This window comes from Leptosomus discolor, chromosome 2, assembly GCF_034619465.1.
Source record: "Leptosomus discolor isolate bLepDis1 chromosome 2, bLepDis1.hap2, whole genome shotgun sequence".
Classification (NCBI taxonomy): domain Eukaryota; kingdom Metazoa; phylum Chordata; class Aves; order Leptosomiformes; family Leptosomidae; genus Leptosomus; species Leptosomus discolor.
In genome coordinates, this window is record NC_141392.1 from 126,410,505 (window position 1) to 126,432,793 (window position 22,289).

General features: G+C 58.8%; 1 protein-coding gene across 5 annotated transcripts in view; it reads left to right on the forward strand.

The window, feature by feature from the left end:
• Positions 1-19,174, forward strand: part of EFR3B (EFR3 homolog B) — a 32,805-nt gene extending 13,631 nt beyond the window's left edge. Inside the window, exons 4-24 of one of the 5 annotated variants that reach the window (XM_086461714.1) lie at positions 1,430-1,551; positions 3,695-3,844; positions 3,990-4,005; positions 4,470-4,479; positions 5,035-5,146; positions 5,479-5,557; positions 7,789-7,924; positions 8,463-8,624; positions 9,236-9,347; positions 10,854-10,905; positions 11,124-11,296; positions 12,522-12,597; positions 13,414-13,575; positions 13,895-14,026; positions 14,125-14,192; positions 14,853-14,980; positions 15,381-15,479; positions 17,039-17,077; positions 17,412-17,515; positions 17,685-17,734; positions 19,069-19,174. In XM_086461714.1, coding sequence (XP_086317840.1) covers positions 1,430-1,551; positions 3,695-3,844; positions 3,990-4,005; positions 4,470-4,479; positions 5,035-5,146; positions 5,479-5,557; positions 7,789-7,924; positions 8,463-8,624; positions 9,236-9,347; positions 10,854-10,905; positions 11,124-11,296; positions 12,522-12,597; positions 13,414-13,575; positions 13,895-14,026; positions 14,125-14,192; positions 14,853-14,980; positions 15,381-15,479; positions 17,039-17,077; positions 17,412-17,515; positions 17,685-17,734; positions 19,069-19,174 — 2,088 coding nt within the window. Of the gene's footprint in view, positions 1-1,429; positions 1,552-3,694; positions 3,845-3,989; positions 4,006-4,469; positions 4,480-5,011; positions 5,147-5,478; positions 5,558-7,788; positions 7,925-8,462; positions 8,625-9,235; positions 9,348-10,853; positions 10,906-11,123; positions 11,297-12,521; positions 12,598-13,413; positions 13,576-13,894; positions 14,027-14,124; positions 14,193-14,852; positions 15,001-15,352; positions 15,480-17,028; positions 17,078-17,408; positions 17,516-17,684; positions 17,735-19,068 lie in introns of all 5 variants that reach the window. The other 4 variants (XM_086461710.1, XM_086461712.1, XM_086461711.1 and 1 more) reach the window with 4 other exon arrangements.
• The last annotated feature ends 3,115 nt before the right edge of the window (positions 19,175-22,289 follow it).

Consider the following 22,289-nt stretch of genomic DNA (forward strand, 5'->3'; position numbering starts at 1 on the left):
ATTGCTGGGACGGTTTTGGAGATTGCAGGGTCGGTTTGGGGGATTGCTGTGTTGGTTTTGGAGATTGCTGGGACGGTTTTGGAGATTGCTGGGTCGGTTTTGGGGATTGCTGGGTGGTTTTGGGGATTGCTGGGGCGGTTTTGGAGATTGCTGGGACGGTTTTGGAGATTGCTGGGTCGGTTTTGGGGATTGCTGGGACAGTTTTGGAGATTGCTGGGACGGTTTTGGAGATTGCTGGGACGGTTTTGGAGATTGCTGGGACGGTTTTGGGGATTGCTGGGACGGTTTTGGGGATTGCTGGGACGGTTTTGGGGATTGCTGGGACGGTTTTGGGGATTGCTGGGACAGTTTTGGGGATTGCTGGGACAGGGGAGCATCCTCTCCCATCATCCTGTGCCCATGCAAACGGCCTCAGCTTTCCCAGCGTGCAGCACAGGAGCACAAAGGCACATTTCTCTGCCTAAAATCTTGGCGAGCAGCTGCTGACGCCCTTGCTCCGAGCGGGAGGATCAAGCACAGGGACGTGGTGGCACGATGCTCGTCCCAGGCCAAGGATAAACTTCATCTGTTCACAGCACCAGACGCTGTTGGCTGGTTACAGGCTGAATGCTCTGTACGTTCCAGCCGGGAGCTGATGCCTTGGCTTGTGTGACAGCTCTTGTGCCACTGAGGTTTTATTTATTTTCCCTTTTTTAAAGCTACCCCCCCTCAGCATGAGGGAACGAGTTAAGGTTCTCCCTTCCTGCCTGACATTTGGTTCCCACCTTTTTATGAATCAAGTTTCAGGATTCAGAGGAAAGCTGAATCCTCTCTGCCTCCTAAATTCTCTCCCTGAAAGCTTAACAGCCAGATCTGTTGGCCGGCTGGCATTTCTGGCCAGCTCTGCTCCCGTTGCCGTGGCCGAGCTGGATGGGACCTTGTGCTGTCGGGTGCTGCGGGTGACATCTGGGATGTGGTTAAGAACCTGCTGGCGGTTGGTTTCTCCACTGGCTTTTCCAAGGCTGGTTTCACCCCCGCAGCAGCGTTTGGGAGATGTTGGCCGGGTTTGGTGCCACCTGAAAGAAGCCGAGGGCCGGTTTCTCTCCTGTGTGTGCTGCATGTTAGGAATTCCGAACTCAGAGCCTCCTTGCCCCCCTAAATGCCCTTTTCGGGGATCGCTGGGACTTGTGGTGAGGTTTGCAGCGTCCGCAGCCGGGCCTGGGCGCTGCTGGAGCTCGGTGGGGCTGTGGGGTGGCACGTTCCTGCGTGGGGACCCCCTGTGCTGGGGGCAGCTGGGCAGCCTGACTGGTCATCCCGAGCGCACGCTGAGCTGCTGTGGAGGAGAGCCGCGTGTCACACCGAAGCCCACCCGCGTTTGCTGGTCTGGAGAGGAATTTTAGAGACTATTTTAGAGCCTCCGGGCTGACCCCCCCTCTTTCTTCCCTCCCAGTTCGTGAAGTTTGCCAACATCGAGGAGGACACCCCCTCTTACCACCGCAGCTACGACTTCTTCGTCTCCCGCTTCAGCGAGATGTGCCACTCCAGCCACGACGACCTCGACATCCGGACGAAGTGAGTGCCACCACCGGGGGGTCCCCGGCCCCGCTGCCTCTGCGGAGCTTCCCTGTGCCCCCAGCCTCCCTCCGCCTCTCCTGGACGAGCGCCTGCTTTTTTTTTGGGGGGGGGGGGGGGGGGGGCCCAGTTTGGCCGCAGGCTGCGCGGATGGGCTGCTTTGTGCTGGGAGGGAGATGCACCGTGGTTCCCCGGAGCTGGGTGCACGCAGGGTGCTGTTCTCTACCCCTCCTCCCCTTATTTTCCGAGCGTTAAACCCTTCTGACTATATGGGAGGATGAAAGAGGAGCCTGGAAAACACAGCACAGCACATATCCAGCCCCTGTTGCTGTGAGGTGCAGTATTACACGTGTGTGAGAGACGTTGGTTTGTGTTTGCTGCCCGGAGAGCGGGGCAGCTGTGCTCACTCTGGCCATGGCTGGTGGCAGGACAAGGGACAAACATGCCCTCAGGCTTCCAACTGCTTTTTTGGGGGCAAAATCCGAGCAGGTAATACCTGGAGTCTGCTTGTCGCAGGGCTGCCTCAGTGCATCTTTAACCATTTAGCATCTTTGCTCCGGGGCCACGGCCCGTGGACAGCCAGAGCTCAGAGCAGGAGGTAAGAAAGTTCTCCTGGCCCCAAAAGGAAGGATGATGATGATGGAAAAGGACCCCCCCCCCCCCAGCTCTTAGCAGAATGAATGTTCCCTCAAAAACTGCCTCCTGCAGCCACGTGGTCTGTTCTTTTCCACACTTAAAGGCAATCACATCTTTTTCTAGGCAGCGTTGAGGACTGACTTGCTTTGCCATGATGGGAAATGTGCCCTGGGGGGATTAATGATGACTAAAGCAGACAGATTAATGTTGTTTACTGCTGCCAAGGCCGCGCCTGTCGGTGGGATATTTAAAAAAGACCCGGCGCTTGGAATGGCCCTGTGAGGGCCCGGTGGCGCAGCACCCGTGGCTCTCGCCGGGATGCTCTAGGGCAGGAGGTCGCTGCTGCCAGGGCCAAGTTTTCAGCAGAGTCCAGAAGTCAGGCAGCATTGGAGCACCGCGTGTCGGTGCTGTTCCCGGAGCTGCCGGACCCATTGCCTTGCCTCAGGGGTTCGCTGCTCCTCGTGGAGGTTTGTCTCCGAGGGCCGGGCTTGCCTCCTTTTAACACTGCAGGCTCACAGGTTGGTTGGGTTTGGTTTTTTTTTTATTTCACAGGGCAATAATGCAGAAGGCTCATTATTTTCCCTTGCCCTTCGGGGCGCTGGTGGCGCTGGCTAAATTGCGTTAGGGGCTGGAAGGGAGAAATTGTGCGGCTCCTGTAATGAAAATGAGCACGCTGCTTTCCTGGGCCTCTGGTCCTGCTCAAAGCGCCTTCCTCCAGGCTTGTGTCTCAGTCAGATTATTGCCTTGATTAGATCTGTGGAATGTGTTTGGGAGACCTCAGAGCAGGTTATTTAATGCATTTATTTCTGCAGATAAGCCCGTGCGCTCGGCATTAGCAGTGGGTGTCGAGGGGCTGGTTTCAGCCCTGGGAATCCTGCCGTGCAGGGAAAGTTTTATTGATGACTCTTGATTAGAGCAGAGTCAGGATTTTTTTGGACCCAGAAAGGACACAGGTGTCAAAAAGCCTCTAGGGTTTCCTAACATCCAGCACCCCCGTGGGTGCAGCTCGGCCCTGCAGCTGCTGGGAATGGGAGAAATGGGAGAAATGGGAGAAGAAATTCTCTCCGTGCCAGAGAATGGAGACTTCACAGAGCCCAAGCCAATCCTCCAGAGAGCCCAGGCTCGCTGGTGCCGCCTCTCCCTCGTGGGTCGTGCGCAGGATGGAGATGGGTGGCCACTGCTCGCCCAGGGGCCTCCCGGAGAGACGGTAGATGGGAGCCTGCTGCTGCTGCCAGGATGATTTTAGCTGGTTCAGAGCTTTTCCCGCTCGCCTCTGCCGGGCTGCGGGAAGCCGCGCTTCTCAGGGATGTGAGGCAGCAGGATTGCCCTGGGATACACCAGGCCTGGAGATGGGAACGGGGGCAGCATCACCTGCATGAACCCTTCCAGCAGCGCAGAAACCGGTGTCTTCTCTCCAACTTCTTGCACCGTTTCACCCGTGGGTGTACATGTAAAATAACATCTGCTGTGTAGATATTTATCGTTTTGGTGTCAATTTGTTCCCCAGGATCCGAATGTCCGGCATTAAAGGTCTTCAAGGAGTGGTGAGGAAGACGGTGAACGACGAACTCCAAGCCAACATCTGGGACCCGCAGCACATGGACAAAATCGTGCCCTCGCTGCTCTTCAACTTGCAGCACGTGGAGGAGGCCGAAAGGTGACCGCCAGCCTGCTCCTCCAGCAGCTTTGGGGCCCTGGGGCTGCTTCGGGCAAGGTTTCACAGGCTGATTTGTACCTGCAGCTTGTGAAAAACGTGGCGAGTGGCCAGAGGGGAAACCCTGTGAGTCCCCCACTTGAAGGAGCTCTGTGTGTCCCCCCGTGCCGTGAAGGTTATGGCTGTCTTGCCCGCTGCAGGGCACCGTGGCTCCCACGGAGCAGGGAGCTCTCTGTGCTGTCCCTGCAGTTAAGGCTCTGAGCTGCCCGTGCAGCGGGCTGACCTCTGAGAGGGATTCCTGCTTCAGTGCTGCCAACACAGTTATTTTAAAGCCAGGCAAGAAGAATCTTGGGAACTGAAATATGGCTGTGGTCACTGACCCTCCATCCTTCTGGTGGAACCCCTCGCCGACAGCGGCCTTGCCACCAGCTGGGTGTTTGAAGGGGAGTGACTTAGCTGAGAAGCACAGGGCAGAGAAGCCGGCATGAATTCCTCCTGGGATTTTCCTTTTGAAGGTTAGGAGAGATGGATCAGCCCTGGGAAGCTGGCTGCTGGCCAGCTGCCTTTTCCCTTTTTCTTGTAAAGCACCGAGGTGATAAAAGCCTTCATGGTGTCTGTGGGATGCCAGACAAGCCCAAGTGGGGCAGAAGGGGCTGGATCTCCTCTGGGGTGTTCAAGGTGACTTCTGCCGGGCCGTGACTGCTTTGCTCATCCCCCCCTGGGAAGCTGCGTCCACCCTGGGAGGACGCTATGTCCCACGTCCTCACTGATAAGACCCTTCCCCCTCCAGCACTGAGCACCCTGATCCTCCTCCCGCTCCCAGGGACGCGGGGGCTGTCCCTGCTGCCTGGCACAGCCCGGCGCTACAAGCAGGGCCATCCTGGCACGTCCCCCTCCTCTGCAAGCCGTGCACCCCTGCTGCTCTCCGAGCTGCCTCAAATCCTGCAGCGCTTTGTCGCTGGGGTGGAGCGACCCCATCGGCCTGGCGGGGGGACACTGGGCTACCGTGGGGTGGCTGCGGGCTGTGCGAGGCGGGGGGTAGCCCAGGGTGCGGGGCAGGTGCCACGACCGTTTTGCTCCGACCCTCCCCGGCCGGGTTCTTGTGCCTTTTCTCCCCCACTCCTGCTGCACGCTCAGCACCGCTCTCGCCGCCCTCCTCTGCTTTCACAGCCGCTCCCCCTCCCCGCTGCAAGCCGCCGAGAAGGAGAAGGAGAGTCCGACGGAGCTGGCGGAGCGGTGCCTGCGGGAGCTGCTGGGCCGAGCGGCGTACGGCAACATCAAGAACGCCATCAAACCCGTCCTCATGTGAGTTGTGAAGCCCTCCTTTTCGGCAGCGAGGGAAACCGAGGCGCGGGGAAACACCCGATGCGGGCCAGAACCGGGGCGAAGGCATCCTCCGGCTCCCCTCGGCACGGCGCTGGAGGTGGGGACGGGGGTTTCAGGCTGAAGCTCTCGTTTTTGGATGCAGCGAGGAAGATGGCATGGGATAGATAGCTGAGCTGAGAAGAGTCACCCTGGGGAGGAGTTTGTGCCCCTTCCCTCGCCTGCAGCGCTTGCTCTCTGCTGCTTCTGGCCACCCCTGGTGCCCCCGCAGGGCCCAACAGTTACTTTCCTCTCCTTTCCCATCTCTTCCCCAGCCACCTGGATAACCACTCGCTCTGGGAGCCGAAGATCTTTGCCACTTGCTGCTTCAGGATCATCATGTACTCGATCCAGGTGAGGAGCTGGCGGGACTTGGGCGTTGGGGAGCGCCTCGGCGTTGGGGGCTGACTCAGAGCCGCCGCATTGCCGCATCCGAGCGCTGGCGATTCGCTCGCCTCCCAAGCGTGTCCCAAAACGGGCTCGGAGACGGGCACGGTCCGGTGGTACGGCAGCGTGGGCCGGGAGCCCCGTGGGCGTGCGGGGAAACGTCTGATGGGGCTGCCTGCTGGCTGGGTGTGTTTTAAGATGCTGCTGGTGGAGCTTGTCGCTCAGTCCCCGGCGGGATTCTCTCCCTCTCCGCGGGAAGCAAAGCCCTGCTGAATCAGTCAGGCTGGCTGCACGCTGGGAAAGGCTCCCAAGGAAGCAGGTTTTGGGTGGAAAGCTGCCTCTTCCCAGATCGCTGCGGTGTCAATCAACCCAAGCTCCTCATCCCTGCGGAAAAGGGGGTGAAACGTGCCGCGGGCAAACCAGGCATAGCGCCGGCAGCCCGGCGTCCCCGTCCTTAGACGTGGGGATGCTCAGAGGCAGACCCTGCCGGGCTCTTCCCTTCTCACTGGGAACGGTGAAGAGGTGCTGGAGGTTCAGGCTGGGCTCTGGTGTGCACCCAGCTGCGAGCTGGTGATGGGGGGATCCGGTCCGGAGCATCCAGGGGTGCTGGGGATCTGTTCTGTGCCGTTTACAGGGCTCCCAAACTCCCAGGGAAACGCAGTTTAGATAAACCCCAAAGTGATGGGAAAAGGCCCATCCTTTCTTTTTCCCTGTGGATCTCAGTGAAACTCTGTTTGCCTGGGTCCTTGCGTGCTGTCGGGCGCGGCGCTGCCTTTCCACCCTGCTCCCACTCTGCTGGGGCTGTCCCAGACCTGCTGCCCCATTTCACCCCTTTGGGAGTTCGCTTCGCTTTTGGACTCGGTCAAGCCACAGCTCTGCTTGGAGAGCTCTTACAGTGAAAAGCAGATCCCCACCCCCTGCTTTTTAATCCTGTAAACTGCCTAAAACCCTTTCCAGGGCTACTACGGTTTATAAAGTCCTGTTAGTGCCTATTGGAGGTGCAAGGTCACAATAACTCAGCAGGCCACTTCTGAAGTTTGGGGTTGGGAAGCGCTGGCAAAAATCAAACCCTTTCTCCCTGAAATCCCCGGGCTTAATTGTCACAATTTCCTCAGATCCACACAGCTCTCTAGACCGTCTTTCCCGTGCAAATTGCGCCAAGCTCTTGCTCAGTCACATAAAACAGGCTTCCTCCAGGTGCCTCCTCTTATCTCGCATCTGGAGCTGTCTTGGAAAGCGCTGGGCAGGGGACTCCTTGCAGCTGGGTGCACGTGCAGGATTCAGCCCCGGGAGCCACGTGGGTTACAGAAACAGATTGTCACCTTGTCACGGGTTGAGGCTGGGCCGGCCACTAACAAATGACAGAGGCTCTCTGTTAACCCCTGTCCCCTCCCGAAAGGGAAAAGGAGAGAGAACAAGGGAGAGAGAGACTTTACAGTTTGGAAAAGAAGACTAAAACAGCTTTAATGGAACAGTAACAATCAAAGAAAAGGTAAGAATAAGGAAATAATGAAATCTCTACAATACGTACAAGTAGATACAAACCCAACACCGAACCCAGCTCCCCCCATCCTGATGACGACACGTCCCCACCAGGCTGCAGGGCTGGCACTGGGGCAGTCCCAGGCTGCACTGGGCAGCAGGCAGGGACGGGAGGCAGGAGCTGGACTCAGGCCCTGGATTCAGGGACGCACGGGGCGGGATGGACGACAGAAGGACAGACAGAGCCCTCCTCAGGTGTCGCCACCGAAGAAGAGAGCTTGACCCTGGTGCCCCCTCAGCTTTGCACTGACCGTGCCGTCCGTGGGGTGGAGCACTCGGTGGGTCAGGTTTGGGTCCCCTGGCCGGTTCGCTCCTCCCTGCAGGGGCGGCCTTTTTCGGGCTGGGGACCCTTTTCCCTCCCGCAGCCCAACACGGGCACAAGACTCAGCAGTGACCTTGGTCGCTGTAAGAACCAGTCCCAGGCAGGGCCTCTCTGCAGCCCATCCCTTGGGGCTGGCTGTGACCCTCAGGGGTTGGCACTGCTGGGAGCAGCCGCTGCCTGGGGAAACGTGCTGCTGGCTCAGACAGGGCCGATAGTTGGAGGAGACTGGGCTGAAAAGTTAAAGCACTGAACCAGAATTCGTTCTGGTTCAGCCCAAACCAGGACGCACCTTGTTCACGCAGCACCCCCGCTGACGTTCCCGCTCTCTTTCCAGCCGCAGCACTCCCATCTCGTGATCCAGCAGCTCCTGGGGCACCTGGATGCCAACAGCAAGAGCGCAGCCACCGTGCGCGCGGGCATCGTGGAGGTCCTCTCCGAGGCAGCGGTGATCGCAGCTTCCGGATCTGTTGGTAAGGGGATATCATTTATCCTCTGCATCCAGCTCTTCCCCCTTTTGTTGCAGTGGGAATGGTGAAGAGGTGCTGGAGGGTCGGGCCAGGCTCTGGCGTGCACCCAGGTGTGAGCTGGTGGTGGGGGATCCCGTCTGGAGCATCCAGGGGTGCTGGGGATCTCTTCTGTGCCGTTTCGGGGCTCCCAAGCCCAACACCCATGCCCATATGCAGCGCCCTAAACCTGGAGGGCTGAACGCAACGCCTGCCTTTGCCTTCGTGGCAGGGGGGTGAAGGGATTTTCGGGGGCTTGCTGTGAATATGCGGAGCTGACGATGCTCCTGGAAGGACATTTCTCTCCTGTCTTGACCGAGGGAGCTGGTGGGGGGGTTAAAAGTCACTCTGTGTGTGGCCAGAACTGGTTTTTCCAACGTGCTTAGGGGGTGGTGGGGAGGTATAAACCACACTGCGGGGGGAAACTACAGCCTCTGTCTCCGTGGGGCAAGCTGCTGCTCCTCTCCGGTGCTGCTCCGCTGCCTCTCCCCTCTCGCCACCCCAGGCCCCACGGTGCTGGAGGTGTTCAACACCCTGCTGAGGCAGCTGCGGCTCAGCATCGACTACGCGCTCACGGGCAGCTACGACTGCGCCGCCGGTGTCAGCACCAAGATCATCAAGGAGCATGAGGAGAGGATGTTCCAGGAGGCCGTCATTAAAACCATAGGTGGGGTGTCCCACGGGGAGGGCTGTGCTGGTGGGTGACACACACACACACACACTCCCCCCGCTGCGTGGTAGCTTTCTGCTTTGTGCCTCTGCGGGGTTATCTGGGGTGAAAGAAAGTGCCCCTCGTCCTAAAAGCAGCGGTGGGAGATGAGGTTGATCTGCTGCAAGGCGGGTTATCGGCAGGTGGCATCGCAAGCCCAGCCATCCCCGGCAGAGCTGCTGTGTGCAGGCAGAGGCGTGTTTCTCCCTGGGTAGGAGAACCCGAGGAAGGGAGGGAAAGAGAGCAGGCACCAGCCTGCTGCAGCTTCTGAGGCTCGGGGATGCCCCAACCCCAAAAGTGGAAGGGTTTGGCACCTCTCAGCCTGGGGCTGCCCCACCTGGGAGGCGTTTTGATGGGTCTTGAATCACCCCAAAGGTCAATCTTTACCTCGGATAAACCTTTACCTGATCCAGGCAGGCCTTGTCCTATCCCAGCCTGGCTCTAGGGGTCTGGCAGCCGGCTTGGAGTGGGCCAGGCAGGCAGACCCCCCCCCCGCCCCGGCGCTGGATGCTTCTCGGGGCGGTGGGTTGTGCCTCGCACGCTGCCAGCTCCCTCTTGTCCCCCCGCAGGGTCCTTCGCCAGCACGCTGCCCACCTACCAGCAGTCTGAGGTGATGGTCTTCATCATGAACAAGGTGCCGTTACCCTCCTCGCAGCAGTCCATCGAGGCTGGCAAAGCTGGGTGAGAACGAACGCCTTCCTCCCTCCTCATCCTCCCCCCCCCCCCTTCCCTGCTTTCTCCTCTGCACGGGCGTAAGGCTTTGAACACAGAGCTGAAAGTGCTGGGGAGCCCCTGAAGCTGTTCCCACCTTGAGGTGGTCCTTGGGGGCCAGAGTGGGACGTGGGCATGTTATCAGAAAGGCCAAGCATCCAAAACACCGGAGCATCAAGGGGGAAAGGTGTTTACAGGCAGCGGTGCTGCAGCTGAACTCTGCATTTCTGAGAGATTCAGCTGCCAGGAGCTCGGGCCTGGGGTGTCTCATCCAAAACTAGCCAGGAACTGAAAATAATATTCGGGGGAGTGACTTCAGATGTCTCAGGGCAGCCGGGTGGCTGCTGCTAAGCGAGGGCTCCCGTAGCTTTGGAAAAACTCCTGTGTGACCTCGTGGGACTGGCTGCTCCTCGCTGCCTCCCCCTCTACCCTGCTGGCGCGGGGCCCGTCGGAGCTGCCTCCGAGCCGTTATTAACGCTGAGCGGGAAGGGGGTGTTTATACCCGGCTGTGGAGGAAGAGAAGGAAGGGAAAACACCCAAACAACATAATGACTTAAGAAGTGTGGGAACAGACCATGAGAGCTATTTGGAGCGAGGGTATCAGCGCTGAAACGGGTAGGTAAGGAGCAAACAGATTCTCGTGCTATATTTATCTTCCAAGTATGGTCAGGCTCTTCCCACTTGTCTCTGACGGGAGAGAGACTTTGCCGGCTGACAGGAGACACGCTCTGCTCCTCGCTCGCGTGGGGGTAATTCCTGACGCCTGCTGGCGTTCCTGACTCACGCCGTTTGGCCAGGGCAGCTTTCCTTGCCGCCGGAGAGGGATGAGGCTCATAGCCCCAGGATGGCCCTCGTTTCTTGGTGCCTGGCTGTTTTGTCACTGCTCCTTCACCAGCGCGGGAGCTTCCTCCAGGAGAGTTTTTAAATCCCATCTGGGGCTGTGTGAAGGACGGGGCTTGCTCGGAGGGGGGGGTGGGTGAACCAGGAGGGGGCAGAGGAGCTGCAGCCGGCAGTTCAGCTCATGGGGGTGCTGCCGTTTGGGGTGTAGCTCCGTCCCTGGGCAGAGGTGGGCAGAGCAGGCAGCGTGTTGTGGGCGATGGGACAGCGTGGAAATCCCTGTGTTCCCTTCCACTAGAGGGCTAGGAAAGAGTTCAGACATCAGAGGATTCCAAATTTCCCTTTTTTTTTTTTAATGCGTGAAAATACCTCATGTCACGGCAGTGGTGGCTTTGCAAGTGAGACAGGAGCGAGGAGCAGGGGTCCCTCCGCGGACAGGAGGGCTTGGGCTTCATCTCGCCGATTTTCAGCTGCTTAAAAGTGAGGAGCCTGTTCAGAGCCGGCGCCTGGTGTCCCTTGGGAGTCACTGTGGGATGGGGACATCCAGGGGTTGTTGGTTTATCCCTTCTGCCCTTCGGGTATGGAAGGTGGTCTTGTTCTCACTCAGATTTTACCATTGGTTTCCTCTCTCTGTGGCAGGGAGAACCGGAATCGGCTGACGCAGATAATGCTCCTGAAGTCCCTCCTCCAGGTATGAACGTTGGGCACCATCCAAGCCCCGTGAGGCCTGTGGAGTCCCAGCTGCTGGCGTGCCAGAGCTGAGCTCGGGGATGCTCTCCCCTGGGATGGTTTAGGAAGAGCTCAAGCTGTACTTAGTCTTCTCTGCTTGCATCCCCCCTTCCGTGGTGTGTTTTAACCCCCCTCGAGTGACGCTGTCACATTGCCTCCCTTTTTCTTCGATGCTTGCAGGTCTCTGTGGGCTTCCAGTGCAGTAACATGCTCACGGCACTTCCCAGCGCCTTCCTGGACAGGCTGCTCTCCGCAGCCCTCATGGAGGATGCTGAGATCCGCCTCTTCGTCCTCGAGATCCTCATCAGCTTCATCGATCGCCATGGGAACCGGCAGAAATTCTCCACCATCAGGTATGTCCCGAGGGGGCTTCCCAACGGGGCTGGGACCTGCAGAGCTGGCTTAGGGAGGGAGATCTGCTGGGCTGGGGCCGCTGGCAGGATTGTTAATTAATTAAACCAGTTCTAGGGTGGTTTAATGCTGCGGATCCGTGGTCTGCTAAGAGCCAGATGGGTGAGGGGGTTTCTCTGAGAGGCTCTGCCCAGAGGGACGTGGGACCACGCTGCTGGAAGTAACTATGGTGAGACAGTGGTCCCAGGAGGATGTGCAGGAGATGTGGGTTCGCCAGCTACCTTGTGTCCCCGTGGGTAGGCCTGCTCGGCGCTCGTGTTGTCCATTCTGCGTTGCCTTGGAAGAAGGTGGCTGTAATCTCAGGTGGAAGCATCTCCCTCGGTTTTCCTGTGGTCCTGCTAATCCACTTTGCTTTTGTCGACTTGCCTTTGTGTTCCTGAGCGCCACTGCCTCGAAATCCTGTAGAGATTTGGCTCCGTCCTCTTGAATATCTGAATTAAGATGAGTGTGGCCAGCAGGTCGAGGGAGGTTCTTCTCCCCCTCTACTCTGGCCTGGTGAGGCCACACCTGGAGTGCTGCGTCCAGTTCTGGGCCCTCCAGTTCAAGAGGGACAGGGAGCTACTGGAGAGAGTCCAGTGGAGGGCTACTAAGATGATGAGGGGACTGGAGCATCTCTCCTGTGAGGAAAGGCTGACAGACCTGGGGCTCTTTAGGCTGGAGAAGAGAAGGCTGAGAGGGGACCTTATTAACGCTTCTAAACATCTAAAGGGCGGGTGTCAAGAGGATGGGGCCAGGCTCTTCTCAGCGGTGCCCAGTGACAGGGCAACGGGCACAAACTGGACCACAGGGAGTTCTCCTTGAACATGAGGAGGAGCTTCTTTACCCTGAGGGTGGCAGAGCCCTGGAACAGGCTGCCCAGGGAGGCTGTGGAGTCTCCTTCCCTGGAGATACTCAAAACCCGCCTGGGTGCAGTCCTGTGTGACCTGCTGTGGGTGACCCTGCTTTAGGAGGGGGGTTGGACTGGATGCTCTCCAGAGGTCCCTCCAACTCCTGCCATTCTGTCATTCTGTGTAATTCCTCAGATGGGTTTTAAAAGCCACCTTTAGCTTCCCGCCTTGGTTCCTCCCAGGCGGCTCCTTCCTGGCCAGCAGCTCTGCAGGCCTGTGGGGATCACGCCTCCTCCCTCCGGTGTCTGAGTTTTCCCTTCTCCTTGGCCTTTCCTTGCAGCACCATCAGCGACATCTCGATCCTGAAGCTGAAAGTGGACAAATGCTCGCGCCAAGACACTGTCTTCATGAAGAAGGTAGTGGCAGGGTCTGGGTCAAGCTGTCCTCGTGCAGCCCGGTGTAAGGACTGTGCTTCTGTTTCCCCACGTCACGCTGAGCTGGGGGGGAGTCCTGTGATGCCTCTAAACTTGGGGATGTCCCTGGGACAACGGGACTCAATCTCCACCAGCGCTTCGTGCGGGGGCCTTTCTAGAGTCCTAAATCTGCTGTTTGCCCCAGGGAAGGAGCGCCCCAGGATGTGCTGGTGTCCCAAAAGCTGTTTGTCAAGTGGCTTTTGAAATTGCCTGACTTGATTTATTTTTCTTCCCACCGCTTCTGCCTCCTTAAAAAACACCTTCCAGGGTGGTGCAATCCCCTCTGGAGCTAAATTGAGGCTGAAACGGGATCAATTTATTACCTTGCGCACGCCAGGGAGCAGCAATGCAGCCCCCAGGCCAAAACCTCAGAGGGATGAGTTTCCTCCTGCACCAACCTGTCCCCTGCCTTGCTGTCAAACAACGTCTCTTGGGGCTTTATTTTTCGGCCGTGATTTCTGTAATGCCTCTGCAACGGAGACATCCTTTCCCTGGGCTCGGTGCTGCGAGTGCTGTTCGCCTGCCCTGGGCTCTGCTCGTGGACCTGCTGGTGCCTCTTCCCCCAGCAGGGCCCAGCATCCAATGCTGAAACACCACCTGACAGTCACAGCTCCTTCTCCCTGGAGCTTTCTTCGTTCGCTTGGGGACTGGAGGAGCTCTGCTCCTTCCCGGGGGGCTGGTGGCCCCTGCCGCTTTCCTTTCTCTGTGGCGGTGGCAGTGTTGCTCAGGAGGTGACCGCATCCCTCCGTGTCCCCACAGCACGGCCAGCAGCTCTACCGGCACATCTACCTGATATGCAAGGAGGAGAGCAACGTGCAGGCTCACTACGAGGCTCTCTACAGCATGCTGATGCTCATCAGCATCGAGCTGGCCAACGAGGAGGTCGTGGTGGACCTCATCCGCCTGGTGCTGGCAGTGCAGGTAGGCAGAGCGGAGCTGGGGGTGCTCCTGGGGGTCCTCAGCACCGCGGGGCGTGATGGGAGGGAGCCTCTGGGAGGAGGGTTGGGGTGGGGTTGGGGTCTCTGAGGAGGTGGGATGCCGGCGCCTCCCGTGCTCTCAGCTTCTCCCACCGTCGTGGGATCAGACCAACACGCCGGGGAGAGACCCCAGTCGCCTTGTCAGCCTCTGAAATGCTCGGGAGGTTGGGGTGTCTGCCGGGGCAGGGGTTGCCACGAGGGGGATGGGGACCACCTTGGGGCCTTGTCCGTCCTCAGCTCGCGGGGCTTTGCCTCTGCTGCAGGAGATCGCCCAGATCAACGAGGACAACTTGACCGCCTACAACCGCTGCGCCCTTTTCGCCCTCGGGGCGGCTTACCTGAACCTCATCAGCCAGCTCACCACCGTGCCCACCTTCTGCCAGCACATCCACGAGGTGCGAGCGAGGGGGATGGGGCTGCACCCTCCTCCGCGGCAGCTCCGGCCTCGGCCACCCGTGGGGTTAGAGCTTGGCTCCTTGCTTGCCTTCTGCAGGTCATCCAGATGCGACAGAAGGAAGCTCCCTATCTTCTCCCTGAAGATGTGTTTGTGGAGAGACCCAGGTAAGAGCCTGGAAAACACCTTCTTCCCCGCTGCCTGCTCCTGGGGGATTGTCATCCGTGAGACTGTGGGCGACCACGGGTTTATCAACCCTTTCGCTGGCCCGTGCTTCTCCCCTTTCCCACCCGGGGGTGGCACAGCGGGAAGGACGTCAGGTGGTTTTCAGCCCGTTCGGAATCTGAGGAGGACCCCGTGCAGCCAGGGAAGCGGGTGGCCGCCACAGCTTGCGCTCACAGCCAGCCCTTTGCCTGGTGGCAGGATGGGCGTAGACCTGGCACGGCACCCCGCTGCCCTGCCGCGCCGCCGCCGCCTCGAGGATGCCCGCTGCGTGCCGAGCACCCCCGGGGCCGAGGCTGGCTGGGCTGTCCCGTTCCTGCTGGCACGCTTGGCACGGGTCACGTTCAGTGGTGAGGTCCCTTGTGGAGACCCGCTGCTCTCCCGAGACGTTCCCAAGGTCCTGAGCGCATCCGTGTCCTCCGTGACGGGTCGAGAGCCCTTCTGGGACTCTGGTTTTGTGCCGAAATAGCGTGAGGTACCCGGCTGTGCTGGAGCTAAGCGAAGCCATCGTGTTGCTGACCCAAAGGGACTGGAAACCCTGCTTGCACGGTTCCCCTCGTGGGAGAGATGCTGCCATCTCCACTGGGTTTTCTCTGTCTCCACAGGTTGAGCAAGAGCCTTGACCGCCTGGGCCCGGAGGTCTTCTTCTGGCAGAGCAAGATCAGTGAGGTGCTGGGTGGCAGCGGCTACAATTCGGACCGGCTCAGCACACCCTACGTCCCCCAGCTGACGGGTACGCACCAGCCCCGGGGCGTTCTGGAGAACTGGGAGAGGAAGAAACCGGTCCCTTGCTCTGCACAGTTACGGGGTTGTGAAATTCTTGTGCTACACGTGGGCTTGTTGTTCCTCTGCTCGCTGTTCGAGGGGCAACTTTGGGGAAACTGAGGCACAAAGTGGTGAATCGGGACCTTCCTGGGGTTGCCACGTGGTGGTTGGCTGGAAGGAAGCATGAAGCCCGCTGGGCTTGGCTCGGTTCTTCTGGTTTGGAGGAATTTGGGTGGATGGCTTAGAGGGGACTGCTACCCTGGGGATGGGACGTGAGGCCCCGTTCCCCGGGGGGCCGCCTGGGCTCACCCCGCTGCCACCCCGAGGCGGCTGCGATTAGCCCCTCTGCCCTCTCTCTTCCTCCCCAGATGAAGATCGCTTGTCCAAGAGGAAGAGCATCGGCGAGACCATTTCCCTGCAGGTCGAGGTGGAGTCGCGAAACAGTCCTGAGCGAGAGCAGGTACCGCGTGACACCAGAGCGGCAGAGGCTGCCTCGGCCCTTCGGCGCCCAGTTCAGGCCGCTCCAGTTCGGCATGAATTGCCCCGCAGGGGCCCTTAACTCAGCCCTGGCGTGACTGGGAGCGAGCGGGGTCAGAAAGACCCCAACTGCCCCTGATGCTCTCCTCCAGGCGCTGGCAGGTCCCAGGCTGCAAGGGGAGTGCGGTGGGTTGAGCCTGGCTGGGTGCTGGGTGCCCAGCAAAGCTGCTCTGTCCCTCCCCTCCTCAGCTGCACAGGGGAGAGAAAATAAGAAAATACAATGAAAGGCTCGTGGGTCGAGATAAGGATGGGGAGATCACTCACCAATTACCAACGTGGGCAAAACAGACGCGAATCAGGGAAATTAATTTAATTTATTGCCATTCAAATCAGAGTAGGATAATGAGAAATACAACCAAATCTTAAAAACACCTTTCCCCCACCCCTTCCTTCTTCACAAGCTCAACTTCACTCCCAATTTCTCTACCTCCTCCCTTCCAGCAGCGCAAGGGGATGGGGAATGGGGGTTGTAGTCAGTTCATCACACATTGTCTGTGCTGCTCCTTCCTCCTCAGGGGGAGGACTCCTCACTTTCTTCCCTTGCTCCAGTGTAGGGTCCAGTTCTAGGCCCCCCAGTTCAAGAGGGACGGGGAGCTACTGGAGAGAGTCCAGTGGAGCGCTACTGAGATGATGAGGGGCCTGGAGCATCTCTCCTGTGAGGAAAGGCTGAGAGACCTGGGGCTCCTTAGCCTGGAGAAGAGAAGGCTGAGAGGGGACCTTATCAACGCTTCTAAACATCTAAAGGGCGGGTGCCAAGAGGATGGGGCCAGGCTCTTTCCAGTGGTGCCCAGTGACAGGACAAGGGGCAATGGGCACAAACTGGAGCACAGGGAGTTCTGCCTCAACATGAGGAAAAAGTTCTTTACCCTGAGGGTGACAGAGCCCTGGAACAGGCTGCCCAGGGAGGTTGTGGGGTCTCCTTCCCTGGAGATATTCAAAACCCTCTTGGATGCCGTCCTGTGTGACCTGCTGAGGGGGCTGGAGCAGCTCCCTGTGAGGACAGGCTGAGAGAGGTGGGGGTGTTCAGCCTGGAGAGGAGAAGGCTCCGGGGAGACCTTGGAGTGGCCTGGCAGGGCTGAAAGGGGCTGCAGGAGAGGTGAGGAGGGGCTATTTACAAGGGCCTGCAGTGACAGGACGAGGGGTAACGGTTGGAAGCTGGGAGAGGGCAGGTTTAGGTACAAGGAAGAAGTTCTTCACCCCGAGGGTGGTGAGACACCGGCACAGGTTGCCTGAGAAACCTGTGGATGCTCCATCCCTGGCAGTGCTCAAGGCCAGGCTGGATGAAGCCTTGAGCAACCTGGTCTGGTGGGAGGTGTCCCTGCCATGGCAGGGGGGTTGAAATTGGATGGTCTTTGAGGTCCCTTCCAACCCAAACCCTTCTGTGATTCTAAGGTAGGACACTGGCTCTGGGTTGGGGTGACCCCAGAATGGTGTCTTGGGCTGCACGTTGAGCCTCACCTGCTTTTCCCCTTCCTTTAGAGAGCACCAGCAGAAGAGATCACGTACGAGACGCTGAAGAAGGCGATCGGTAAGTGAGGGAGCCGGCCGCGGTGGGGAGAGGCGGAGGCTGGCACGGTGCGTGTTGGCGGGGGGGTACCGTCACCCCTGCATCGGGTGGGTGAACCCCCAGCACCTCGCCGTGGCAGCATTGCACCCAGGTCACGGGGTGGCTGGGCAGCTTCATAGCTCTGGGGGTGTCCCCGGGGGGGCTGGTCCCAAAGCCAGATGCTGGAGCCCCTCTCCTTGGCCTTCTAGTGATGCCCAAACCGGCACTTGTCAGCTGGGGAGGTGGGGATGCGGCACGGGGTGACCTCAGCGGGTGGGGAGCACCTGAGAGCCACCTCCCCTCTCTGCTTCAGTAGACAGCGTCGCCGTGGAGGAGCAGGAGCGGGAACGGAGGCGGCAAGTGGTGGAGAAATTTCAGAAAGCCCCATTCGAGGAGATCGCGGCCCACTGCGGCGCCCGGGTGAGTTGGGGGTGGCGGCCTGGGGACGGGGACCCTGAAATCCCGGCGGCCGGGGACGGTGACGATGCGGCCGCGAATTTTACGGGGGGTAAAACGGGGTGTTTGGTCCCGTTGGCACCGCTGTGGTCGCCGTGCCGTGCTAGGAACGGCCTCTGTGTCTGTGTTACAGGCGACCCTGCTGCAGAGCAAGCTCAACCAGATCTTCGAGATCACCATACGGTGAGTTGGGGAGGGGGGTGGCGGCTTGTCGAGCCACCCAGAAACCTGCTGCTGGAGAGCGTGGGGTGCCTGACCACAGAGCCAGCGCGGGCTGCGGGGCGATGGGAGCCACGTGTGTCCTCCATCGAGGAGGCTCGTGGGCTGGGGCCTTTGGCGATGGCAAGAGGGGACAAACGTTGCTGGGAGCAGCTTCTGGGTGGTTTGGCTCGGTTCCTCCCCGCTGCGGTGGCCTTGGGGAGACCTGCAGTGGTGCAGGAACACGCAGTTTCTGCACCAGGCTTCGCTTCCTCCCCAAACCTCTCCGTAACCCACCTCCTCCTGTTGCAAATCTGCAGTGGGTTGAGAAAAACTCCTCTACACCCAATTAGATCAGCAGAGACATCTTTTATTACCAATGGGCACTGGGGACATGGGATCCTTCCCAAAGATGTCCACCTGCACGTTGCAATCAACAGATATTTATACAGTAAATTCATACATGGTTAATTTATACAATACAGATTTAATTTCATCCTCTCGGTGATGGGTTCTTCTTCCCTCACTTCTGATGCAAATCAGCGCGCAGCCTCTGTCGTTGTCTTCTGTTGTTCCCTTGTGAGCAGGGGGGTCCTTTGGGTGGGTGGTCCGTGAGTCGGAGGGCTCGACCACTCCCCAAATGGACCGTGTTTGCCCAAGGAGCACGTCCTGGGCTTGCAGGCCCTTGGCTCGTCCCTGCTTTGGTCACGATTCAAAGATGACACACAACGGGCACCATCGTCAATCCTGTCTTGCAGACATCTTGGGCTACAACACATTAACCTTGTTTCTAACCACTAACAGATCATTGGTTAGTGAATACCTTGGGTCTGGAATTTTACAGAGGCGTGCTAGCAGCATAAGCCATCCAGATTGTATTTTATATTTAATCATTTATTCTATTTGAGACTGATCTACCTAATATTATCCTTGATATTCAAACCAGAACAAGAAGGGTAAGGGGGTTTTCCAACAGCATCACTGGTGCATAACAGGTTTCAAATTTCCCTGGTTTCTCAACCGCAATCACCTGGTGAGGTTTCTATGCTTACAGGTTTCAAAACATGCAAAGATCTAACATTTTAAATCTGGTGTCCTCCATCGAGGAGGCTCGTGGGCTGGGGCTGGGGCCTTTGGCGATGGCAAGAGGGGACAAACGTTGCTGGGAGCAGCTTCTGGGTGGTTTGGCTCGGTTCCTCCCCGCTGCGGTGGCCTTGGGGAGACCTGCAGTGGTGCAGGAACACGCGGTTTCTGCACCAGGCTTCGCTTCCTCCCCAAACCTCTCCGTAACCCACCTCTTCCCATCTCTTGCGTTTCAGGCCACCGCCAAGCCCCTCCGGCACGATCACAGCAGCCTACGGCCAGCCCCAAAACCACTCCATCCCAGTCTACGAGATGAAGTTCCCGGACCTGTGCGTGTACTGAAGGTGCCGGGGCCGGCACCGCGGCGCAGCTCGCACCAAAGGACCTCGGGGGGGGGAGTTGGGGGGGGGGGGGGGGAGAGGAGAGCCTGCCGACCCCGCGGGGAGCGCGTCCTCGCGCCCGATGGGCGGCCACGCGGACTGCCGAGCCCGCCCCAAGATTTGTTGGCCCCCGCAAGACCCGTCTCCCGCCCTTTTCTTTGGGGACCCCCTCGGCCTCCGCAGCCGCGTTTTCGCAGCGGTTGGCGGCGCGGGGGGGAGAGGTGGGTGTTGGCTGCGACCTCCCTCCTCCGCTTTTGGGTTTTTCAGGAAAGGGAGAGGAGATGCTCCGGCTCTGGGCAGAGCACGTTGGGCACGGACATCTTCCCAGCCTAAAGCAAACCCCTTCCCTGGGGAAATCTCTCCCCGCGGCGTCTGTCGGCCACGTCGAGAGCCCCTGGCAAGGGGCAGAGCTGAAGCTGGAGACTGTAAAAACCAGGAGGGGGGGCGGGTCTGGGGTGCCTGGGGCAGCCACAAAACCGAATCCTGCCCGAGCTGGAGCTTGAGGCAGGTCGCTGGAGGGGGTACGGTCCCCCACGTCCAGCTCCTGGCCTGGGAGCCTGCATCTTCCCATCACCCCCCGCATCGCGTGGCCAGTTCCCCTGGGTGCTTCACGGAGGGATTGCCCGGTGCCGATCGTCCCATCCCCGTGTGGGGATGCAGAGCAGCCTGGCTGGTTCCAGGTCACTTGAAAACAGGATTTCTTTGGGGAAAACCCCACTTTTTTTTTTTTTTTTTTTTTTTTTTTGCAGGGGGGGCAGAGGTGGGAGGAGGAAACCCACAAAAGCAGTGCCTCTCACCCAGGCTGCTCGCAGGGGGCTGGTGCGACCGAGCGCCTGGGCATGCAGTGGGGCACCTGGCGGCGTGAGGCACGAGCAACCGCCGCGCTGGGGAGTATTAACGCATTAACCCACCGTTTTCACGTTTTTGGGTTGGGTTGTCACAGTTGGGGGGTTCCTGTCTCGAAGAAAGGACTATTTTTTTATTTTAATTTATTATTTTTTTTTTTTAGCAGAATCACTTTGACAAAGCCCAATCTCAAATCAGCTGAGCCGTAGCCACAACGAAACCCCGGCACTGCTGGAAATAGCTGCGATAAGCGGTGTTTTACAGGGCCCACCCTGCAGACCCTGCCTCTGGCAGGCCGGCGGTGGCGCCGCCTCTTGGGCAACAGCATAAAACTGGATGTGGGGGTGGGTGGGAAGGGGAGAGACGAGGGGAGAGTTTTGCTTTAGACACACGTGGGAGAAAATGCTGGCTCCTACCAAACCAAAACGACAAGGCGAATAAGGCAGGGATGGGGAGGAAAAGTCACTTGTGGGTATTCAGTCATTTGTGGGAAGGACTGAGAGGTTCACAGGGGGTGTTGAGAGCTTCACAGGGGATATTCAGTTGTTCACGGGGGTATTCAGACCTTCACAGGGGGTATTCAGTCGTTCAAGGGGGTCTTCAGACCTTCATAAGGGTTATTCAGTCATTCATGGGGGTCTTCAGACCTTCACAAGGGTTGTTCCGTCATTCCAGGGGGTCTTCAGACCTTCACAAGAGGTATTCCATTGTTCAAGGGGGTCTTCAGACCTTCACAAGGGTTATTCAGTCGTTCCCAGGGTCTCTCTTGCTCCCAAACGCCTTCCAGGTGTCGGTGGGCTGAGGCTGTTCCCAAGCTTGGGCCCGCTTCCCGGGCGGATGGGCACTGCCTGCACCCACCATCTAGGGGGGGGATTCCTGGGGGTCTGTCCTGCAATCCCGGGCAGCCCCTTCCCCTCCGGCCAGACACGCTGCTTCTGCCTTTGCCGCACGAAGAGACGCAGATGGAGACGTGGGAGCCGCCGGGTTCCTTCAGCCACGACCCGTTTCTCTGCCACCTCTCCCTCCAGATCTTCGGGCCGTTATTTTAAGCTGTAATCACACGTTACTGGCCCTGGTTTTTTTTTCCTCCCCCCTCAGTGGCGGATACAGTTGGTGATTGCCCTGAGATCACCGCTGGTTTCTGTGGTGGTGCTGTAATCCGGGCTTAGGAAATGGTCTAGCTTAAGAGGACAGGAAAAACGAGGGTTTATTTCGGTCCCTGGGCTGCATCACGGCGCTGCCCGGCTCCTAGAGTTGCTCTGCCTGTGCCCGAGGCTCTCCCCTTGCTGCTGCCTGTCCTCAGGACCCCCGTGTGTCTCCATCCCCCTGTCCCCAAGCCCTTTTTGTTCCCCAGGTTATGTCTGGTGCTGCTGGAGCCCGAGTTTTGGCCGGGGCAGGTTTTGGGGTTGGCAGCCGGGCTGCTTGGGGAAGAAGGGGTTGCTCCCATGGCTGTTCGACTGAGAAACACTGAAATGTTTAACAAAATGCAGTAGGAAAAGCGATTAACCCCCAAATTGTGCGTCCATGGGGAAGAAACACCTCCAAAACTCTTCAAAACCACAAAGAAAGTGGGGAGATGAACCCAAGTTTGCGTCGGCTGAAAGAGGGGAGCCATGGGGACACCACGGGGCACATCTTGGGGTGCCCGTCATCCCTTGGGGACAGAAAATACCCCTGGCCTCTGCTCCGGAGAGTTGGACCGTGGGTTATCCCTACGGAGCAGCCCCCGGTCGCCGCGTCACCTCCCAGCTGGCTGCATCCCCCAGCATGTCTCACTGCGGCCCCCTCTGCATTTTGGGACCCAAACTCCACCTGTGAATGTCCCCGTCCCCCGACCCGCCCAGGGTGTAAGTGACCTGTTTGTACATCACGTTTAGTTTAGATACTTGTGTACGTATAAATGACAAAGTATATTTCTATAAAGTCGGCAGTTTAGGTGCATGTCTGCGTTTCCATCTCTGTATTTCGGAGCACTGTGGCGTTTCCGTGTGTAGCCGAGGGTGGGGAAGGTGGGGCGGGGGGAGAAGCAGGTTGTTCAAAGGGCCAAGAAGCCGTTGGGATTTTCAGAGGCACCGTCTTAACGCCCTTTTCAAATAAATGTTGATGTTGCCACCTTCGGGGCTCTGCTGTCTTGGCGTCTGTGTGGCAGCCGGGGCGCCGTCGCTCTGCCCTGGGAGAGGAAAAAGGGGTGGTGGTTGGTGCTGGGCTGGAGAAGGGAAGGCGTGGGGTGA